The following is an 8757-nucleotide window of genomic DNA, read 5'->3' as shown; positions in this document are numbered from 1 at the left end:
GTGTGTGTGTGTGTGTGTGTGTGTGTGTGAGTGTGTGTGTGTGTGTGTGTGTGTGTAGGTAGGTGTTGTTGTGTGTGTGTGTGTGTGTGTGTGTGTGTAGGTGTGTAGGTGTGTGTGTGTGTGTGTGTGTGTGTAGGGATGTGTTTGGGTGGGTGTTTGATTGCGACAGTGTTGATCTGTTTAATCAGCGTAAGTGTGCTGGTAGGTGGGTGGTAGGTAGAGTTGGATGGAGTGCATGGGCGTAGAAAGAAGTGGTTGTTATGTAGGGTAGGCTTGGTAGTAGGTAGTTTGAATGTATCTGACTTGGCTAGCCCCAACTTTGACTTGAGAACACAACGGCTTCTATCAGATTACAGCGCATGCAGTCGACAAGGCCGACTTTGGGCTTTGCTTCTTCTTTGTGTGTAGACATCGGATGCTCGTTAAAACGCATTGGCGAGTGTGCTATATTTCTCATCAGTGACACGTACGGATTCATAAACGGAATGTCGTTGATGAAGACAGCTACTCACAGAGTGGTGCCGTAGTTCATTTGTCTCTATTTAGACATAACATGCAGCGTGTGCTAGGTGTATGCTATTGATGAGTATGTTTGTACCTGTGGATGGGTGTATATGTCACAGGTTGGACTAAAACAACACTGTCGGGGGGTGTTCGGAGGGCCATCGCAACTACCGGGCTCGTATAGTCAGACCCACAACTTAACTGCAGCGCCATCACGTACTCACAACCTTGTACAATAGCCTTCTGTCTAAGTTAGAAGGTTATGCTTATACCCTGATCCACCATATGGGCGGATTGATAGAGGCCTGTTTCTGTGCTAGAGTCGAGGTTGCTTGAAATCGTTCAGTGTTTTATATGACAGATAAGGGCTGATTAGAACACAACCAGTGCTTTTTCGGACAATGTTAGTGTTCGGGGGTTAGGTTTCAGGGTTCAGGGTTCAGGGTCCAGGGTTCAGCGCCAGTAACACATCCTTCGTATTTCAATCTCAGGTGAAGCTCATCGTAATCGATTCAGTGACCTCTGTCTTCCGAGGCAACAGTGGGAGAGACAGGTGTGTGCGTCTACCAGTCGGTCTGCTGGGACGTGTGTAGGTGTATGTGTCTGTGTGTGCTGCGTGTGGTGCCGGATGAGAGTTAGTAGTGGTTTGATGTGTTCATGGGGTGAAGTGAATTGAAATACTCCGGCGCTGTCCCGACAGATGTAGGTAGTTGCCTTGCACAGGTAGCATCAAGTAGATAAAAACTACTCCGGTACTTACATTGATATATGTCGTATTGTTTCATACCTACAGTTACACCTTTACTACCCTTCTCACCCGCCACTACTTATTCCTGGTGCAGCGGTGGTTCTGGGAGGGCTATAAAAAGGACCGATGGCATCTTCCAGCTCGGCCTAGCATTGAACACTCTCGCCGATCAAATGGGGGTAGCCGTTGTGTGTATCAATCAGGTAGGCAAATGGGGGTAGCCATTGTGTGTATCAATCAGGTAGCTACGACGGTGGGTGGGCAAGCGAGCATATGCCGAACTTTCGTAGTGCAGATAGTGGAGTGAGTGAGTGTATGTCTGTAGTAGGACTCAGGTTGGTGTTTAAACCCGCTAGTAAGGTCAGCGACTGGGATGTAGGTAGGCTGATGGTAGGTAAGGAGTAGGTGGCATGCTATGTGTGTAAACTGACAGTTCAATTGACTGGCAGAGAGATGCGTATGTAAGCACACCCTGTCCTGTGGAGCACAGGACTATAGCACTTTTGATACTTCTGTGCTGTATCTGCGTTTTGGGGGGTGGGGGGTGGTAGGTACATTTATTCTAGAGTTTCGAGTTTTTTGGTGATGTAAAGGGATTGAATAGCGTCTTCATCGACATCATGGTAGATCATGACATCCTGATGGTCACTGATAGATATCACGTTTATATGTACATTCAATGGCACTAGCATAGCACACCATGGTCTCCAGGCTGATTTCACACAGATGACAGAATAGGCATATCTCTATTGCACACACATCGATACACAAAATATTCACATACACAAGTGAGCAATATACTAATACCTTTCATTCGGTACGTATTACCTTTCATTCGGTACGTATTACCTTTCATTCGTACGGTTCGATATACTAACGCCTCTTATTCGTACGTAGTCGTATACTAACGTCTCTCATTCGTACGTTTTGACATGTTAACCCCCTCATTCGTACGTTTTGATATGTTAGCCCCCTCATTCGTACGTAGTCGTATACTAACGACTCCTGTTCGTACGTTTCAACACATGAACACCTCTCATTCTTACGTTTCAATATAGTAACACCTTTCATTTCGTACGGTTCAATATACAAAAGGTTACCGCCGCAATCAGTGATGGCGACACATTCAGCGCCTCCAACCCCTTCGATGATGCCAACAGATCAAAACCAGGTGTGTGTTAAACCCTAAAACCAGGTGTATGTTAAAGCCTTAAAACCAGATGCGTGTTAAAACCCTGAAACCAGGGGTGTGTTAAAACCCTAAAACCAGGTGTGTGTTAAAGCCTTAAAACCAGGTGCGTGTTAAAACCCTGAAACCAGGTGTGTGTTAAAACCCTAAAACCAGGTGTGTGTTAAAACCCTAAAACCAGGTGTGTGTTAAACCCCTAAACCAGGTGTGTGTGTGTGGGAATCATCTCGTTGTGTTGTTTGCGAAGTCGGATTAAAGTTGAACACCTACATCGACCAGCTTACAGTGATCCAAAGTTTGCGGCGATTTGGAGGTGATTTCAGACTAGTTGTGATAGTGTTTCTAACTAGAAGTTATCTACCTTATAAAACGCCGACTTTTTGCATAATTTTGGAACGATTTCATAAAATCCTGGTTCTAGCCTAGCCCAGTCTCGCCTCACTATATATTCGACTATTCTACTGACCCCACTCTGGTGTACGCCAGCCGGGGCTCGCTATATCATGAACACACACTCAACACTCACCTCTACCAATCTCCGAGCGCCCGTCAGCCGGAACTAGTCACTGCCGCACGTTATACGACAGCTTATGTCTGACGTCTAGAAAGGCCTGTGTACCACACCTCACGTACACACCATCACGACCCAATCAGTATCAAGCAAATATTCATGACTCACCCCTCATATCTTGTACCATTCCCATTCACATCTCAGTATCAAGCAAACACTCATGACTTACCCCTCATATCTTGTACCATTCCCGTGCACATCACATCTGCAGCCTTGGGATTGTTGTGGTCGCACATGATTCGGCAGCGCATTGTGTTGTCGCGTCGAGACCGCGGCACACGCTCCTACCTGCCGCTACTGCCCAGATACGACATACAGCTAGCGGATAGCACACGCACACAAACACGGGTACACATACCCACACCCACACCCACACACCCACACGCACGTTCGATAGAGCTCCACCGCACACCATCCGGTTCTGCGGAAACATCCGCAGACGACTCGCAGTATACGGGTGGGATTGTGGGGTGTCCGCTGAGTCCGACACTCTCCGTTAGTGCACCCGTTTCCAGCCAAGCGGATGCAGAGGTTTGTCCTCCGGATAGCCGTGTCAATATCAGAGACGCACAGGTGGTGCTTGCGCCGCATTTGGCGATGGGCAGAGCCGAGTTCGTTATATCGCATGAGGGCATACACGGGTATGTGTGCACCCCCGATCAAACATAGGGCAACACGTGATATGAGGGGATTGGTGGTGTCCTATACTATGGATACTCATGCACCAATGGCTTGTAAATGAAGCCCCAGATGTGCTATGTATCAAGCAAACGGCAGGCAGTTGAGAGGTGTACCGAATATCTGCCTAACGGCTGCGACAGGGTAAAATGTTGGTAATGGATGCTTGAGTAAATAGTAACCCTCAAACAAACGGGGCACAAACGCCGGACATGGTCTAGGACACATCTCATGAGTCACAGGGCTTGAAGATGGTGTATTACACTGCGAGCGCACCATAAGCAGGCCAGCAATACACACGGCAAGAGGATCGAAGACACGGTTCGTAGCGACGCATACGTATGTAGTGACTCCATACGTATGTGGCATATCAGGATTAGACACACCGCGTGAAAGGACTCTGGACATAAACGTATGTATGACATATGACGATTGCACACACAGTGTAATATGCACACACTCGTCAAACAAACGCGGCAATAACGGGGCGCACAACGACTCGCGTAGTATGCTGGGATCGAGTGATGATCGATTATGTGGCGGGAAAGGACATGACATAAGACATGTGATACACACTTCCATGACATATGGCGATTGCATACGTAGTGCACTACAGACAGGTACGGGCCAACAGAAGTATCGACTACTTGGCACACATAGCGACTACACACTTAGTGTATTGGAGATAGACATCGGCAACGGAAACGCCAGCGACGTGGGTCTCAACAAACATGTGCATCCGAATTTGTAACTACAACCTATAGATATATATCAGGCACAGTCATAGAGCAGAACCGTTCGAAGGTGACGATAACTGTGCTTACCTCTACAGAGCATAACGTGCTAAGCTAAAACATAAAAATAACATTATCTTTAAATTCAAGTAAACGTTTTCTATCTCTTTATTGATCTTTCTTATGCACTTAATAAAAATTAAGTGCATAAGAAAGATCCCAAACTTGAACATTAGGCTTCCGAAGGCTTTTGAGTTTCTATACATGCAGAGGCGGGAATACAGACCCAAATTATATCTTTATTTCCATATTTCCAGGGAAATTCCACGATGGGCACATATTTGAAGTCTTGACCCATTAATATGGAAAGTACAGTCGGTTGTTTGACTATTATCCAACATTTTTAGAATGAGAATAGGAGTAAAATTCTTCTGGTATGTATAAGAACAAGAGAAAGCATACAATAATTTTGAAAAAAAATTTACATACACACATGTATATATTTAGAAAAAACCCGCAAATCTGAAATCCCCGATGGCTCAAAGACCTAAGTCTCTAACTGGCAATTTTAATTTGGCAAACTCTTATAAATCAGTATTCAACTATTAATGCCATAGGAAGAAGTAATCATTGGTCTCTAATATTACTCTTAGCTCTTGAGAGGAAGTCGTTCAGCAGTGAAGTCCAATGCATCCATACTCCTATGTAGCCATATACTCTCGGGGGAAAAATAAAATACTCTGAAGTTCTGAGATATGTATTTTAAAATACAAACGAGATTCAGCTTCAATAGGCTGTAGAGTAATCTTTAAAGTATAGAGTATGTATAGCCTAATTTAGTGTTTGGCGGTTGGCGGTCGATTGTTGTACTTTATGCATTTGGTCATAGACTCATAGCCTCTCCTAATTCAAAATTGAGATAGGGCGACACGTGATGTGAGGGGCTTGAATGTGTCCAGTAATATGAATACTCATGCATCAATGGCGTGTGAGTGAAGCTTCAGATGTGCTATGTACCAAGGGAACGACAAGCAATTGAGAGGTGTAATGTGGCGGGAAAGGACATCACATACGACACATGACACACACTTCCACGACATATGGCGACTACATACGCAGTGTACTACAGGCAGGCACTGGCCAACAGTATCGACAACTTGGCGCACACAGCAACTACACACGTAGTGTATTGAAGTTAGACATGGACAACGGAAACACCAGCGACGTGGATCTCAACAAACAGCATGTCCATCCGAATTTGTATCTACAACCTATAGACATATACCAGGCACAGTCATAGAGCAGGACCATTTGAAGGTGACGATAACTATGGATACCTCTACAGAGCATAACGTGCTAAATTGAAACATAAAAAAAGAATGACATTATATAGTTTAAAAAGTCCGATTTGTAAAATTTAAATATGTTCTCTTTTTCTTTATTATCCTTTCTTATGCACGTACTTTGGACCTAATTTTTGGACCTGTTGGAATGTATTTGTCTACTAACCTGAACAGTTCAGGCGTTTGTAATGAATTGATCACGTATACCGAGCCATCCTTTAATCGTAGTGCAAGATAGTTGGTGCGCTTCCGCTTGCGTAACGGCGTGGATGTTTCATCTGTGTGCACATGATCAATGTCAGCCATCTCGGACCAACTTATCCTGTACTGCAAACTCCCGTCGTCATTCGACAAGATAACCACTCCATACTCATCGGCACTAACGAGGATGGCCGAACGGCGCTGGACCTTGACAGAGTAGCCTCCCACTGCTTTCCTACTCCTCGCAATGCCCGCTACACAGTATCCTCTGTAGCCAGAATAGAACGTTAGTGTGTCCATTAGAACCTTGGGATCTATCTCTGGGCCACGAATATCCACGGTTGACCTGAACATTTCCTCTTGTGTTTGTGACGTAGTGCTGTCAATTCTTGCATGAGAGAAAGAACCGAATGAATCGGTGGTGCCGTCTTCACTTCCCAGACTATCTATGCTGATTGCATTGGAGTGATAAACTGGTCTAAGTATCGACTTATTAAGTTTGTGGGATCGCTTAATCAGGTCCTTTAGCGGATTCCCGTAAGTGTGGTATTGTTGGCCAACTTGGTTAATCATAATGTGTGATGAATTCAAAATTGCGATTGTAAACAAAGTGGGGTCTGTACCCTATATATATATACAGCATCCCAAACGTGAACACTAGGCTACCCAAAGCTTTTGAGATCCTAAATACATATCCTAATTTTATGTATATTTACATATTTCCACAAACAATGGGCACAATTTGATACTTTGAGTCTTGAGTCTTGGCCCATACGGTCAGTACAGTCGTTTTTTATTTATTGGACACTGTATTATCCGACTCTTTTTTTATAATTTCTCTAGAATGAGAACAGGAGTAAAAACTTTCTGTACTGATACATATTACATAATATTTAGTAAATATAATGTCAATACTGAATACACAAGTGTTGTTTTCTTAAAATAAATTGTTTGATTCCATATTTGGTTTTAAAAAATATTACATTTATATATGTAGTCACTAGGACAAAAATATATTGCCATAGAAAAGGATTTTCATTGGTCTATTTAGTCAACTCATAACTGTTGAGAAGAAATCGATCAGTTGTGAAGACCAAATTGTCCAATACAATATCCATCAATTGTAGCCATCATTTTCTATTAAAAAGGCATAAGCTCTGGGAAAGAAACAAGGTCAAGAAGGAGGCCATTTGAAAAACACTTTATAAAAAAAATAGTCAGGGTACATACGGGGCGATTACGATATTGGCAGTTTTAAACTTTTATTGGCTTTTTATTTAAACCACTTTCGAGGAAGAACTTTGTTAGACTGTCAATTACAAGAGCTTGGAATAAGTACTTTTTAAATAACTAAATATTATGAATGACCAATCAAGGTATGGCTATTTTAGTATATATTACGTATCTAATGTCAATACGTTTTTGATTTCAGAAGGCTTGGCGAAATGCCTTCGGAAGCCCAATGTTCAAGTTTGGGATGCTGTGTATATATCTGTGTATATATATAGGGTACAGACCCCACTTTGATTACAATCGCAATTTTGAATTCATCACACATTATGATTAACCAAGTTGGCCAACAATACCACACTAACGGGAATCCGCTAAGGGACCTGATTAAGCGATCCCACAAACTTAATAAGTCGATACTTAGACCAGTTTATCACTCCAATGCAATCAGCATAGATAGTCTGGGAAGTGAAGACGGTACCACTGATTCATTCGGTTCTTTGTCTCATGCAAAGTATTGACAGCACTATGTCACAAACACAAGAGGAAATGTACAGGTCAACCGTGGATATTCGTGGCCCAGAGGTAGATCCCAAGGTTCTAATGGACACACTAACGTTCTATTCTGGCTACAGAGGATACTGTGTAGCGGGCATTAGGAGGAGTAGGAAAGCAGTGGGAGGCTACTCTGTCAAGGTCCAGCGCCGTTCGGCCATCCTCGTTAGTGCCGATGAGTATGGAGTGGTTATCTTGTCGAATGACGACGGAAATGCTCTAGGTCTGGGTTTGCTATATATCTGTAGGATGTAGATACGAGTTCGGATGCGCATAGCGGCTTCTTGTCTTCTCATGTACTATTATCATTTGTTTTAGGGTTTTAGGGTTTATAAATTATGCAACAAGGTCCTCCAGGTCCCATACCCTGGGCACTGGCAATGCAACCGTCTACGAAATCCAGCACATAACACGGGTTCCCAGAATTGTACTGTACACCTCCGAATACTAGACCAGTGTCTGTTTATAATAGAGAGCACAAGTATACAGTACACACTACCGCAATTGAACAGTGTACCACTTCTAGTATCAGACCAGTGCCTATGTGTTCCAGCAGCGGGACTCGTTCATCTGTTGGTTATACCACCTTTTCGACACCTCGGATTCGTTTTAGTCTGTAACTGGCGACACAAGTCCAATGTCCGCGATATACGCGTCCAAAAGCTACAAAGCATTTGATGGTGGGTAGGAATACACTCCGATAACTCAGCCGCAGGTTCGAATAGTCATCAGTTGATACCATACCTTCATACTGAAGCCACGCCAGCTTTACTTAAGTTCCGGAATCGCAAGTTCGCCAACTGGCAAAAACAAAGCCAGCTACACACTACGAAGCCTTCTTGATTATTCAGAGTCTTGTCAGGGTGGGGTAGGTAAACAGGGCCGGCCCTATTAACCATTTTGAGGACAGGTCTGAATTCTCGCAAAGAATATTTGTAATATGTATATGTATATATATATATACATATATATATATATATATATATACATACATACATACATAC

General features: G+C 43.4%; 4 protein-coding genes across 4 annotated transcripts in view; 2 read left to right on the top strand and 2 right to left on the bottom strand.

Annotated features, from left to right (window-relative positions):
* The window catches only part of SARC_03815 (hypothetical protein), an 11141-nt gene extending 6585 nt beyond the window's left edge, over window positions 1-4556 (top strand). The window contains exons 7-10 of the mRNA XM_014302378.1: window positions 996-1089; window positions 1298-1455; window positions 2348-2423; window positions 3224-4556. Of these exons, the coding sequence (XP_014157853.1) occupies window positions 996-1089; window positions 1298-1455; window positions 2348-2423; window positions 3224-3681 (786 nt within the window). The 3' untranslated portion in view covers window positions 3682-4556. The remainder of the gene's footprint in view (window positions 1-995; window positions 1090-1297; window positions 1456-2347; window positions 2424-3223) is intronic.
* A 1338-nt stretch (window positions 4557-5894) lies between these two features.
* Window positions 5895-6541, bottom strand: SARC_03814 (hypothetical protein; the record flags this gene model as incomplete). Its single annotated transcript, XM_014302377.1, has 2 exons — window positions 5895-5933; window positions 5975-6541. The coding sequence occupies 2 exons, from the start codon at window positions 6539-6541 to the stop codon at window positions 5895-5897; spliced, it is 606 nt and encodes a 201-aa protein (XP_014157852.1).
* Window positions 6542-7377: 836 nt separating this feature from the next.
* On the top strand, window positions 7378-8681 carry SARC_03813 (hypothetical protein). Its single transcript, XM_014302376.1, has one exon. It carries the CDS (start codon window positions 7706-7708, stop codon window positions 8006-8008), a length of 303 nt encoding a protein of 100 aa, XP_014157851.1. The 5' UTR covers window positions 7378-7705; the 3' UTR covers window positions 8009-8681.
* The window catches only part of SARC_03812 (hypothetical protein), a gene marked incomplete at its 5' end in the record, with an annotated part of 2350 nt that continues 2033 nt past the window's right edge, over window positions 8441-8757 (bottom strand). Inside the window, one exon of the mRNA XM_014302375.1 lies at window positions 8441-8641. The remainder of the gene's footprint in view (window positions 8642-8757) is intronic.

This window comes from Sphaeroforma arctica (assembly GCF_001186125.1).
Source record: "Sphaeroforma arctica JP610 unplaced genomic scaffold supercont1.202, whole genome shotgun sequence".
In the NCBI taxonomy this organism is placed as follows: Eukaryota; class Ichthyosporea; order Ichthyophonida; genus Sphaeroforma; species Sphaeroforma arctica.
The sequence above is the reverse complement of the archived record's forward strand: the minus strand, read 5'-3'. Positions and strand labels throughout refer to the sequence as shown.

Coding starts and splice junctions, on each gene's coding strand:
- SARC_03813 (XM_014302376.1), top strand. CDS start 7,706: ATGCAAAGTATTGACAGCACTATGTCACAAACACAAGAGGAAATGTAC.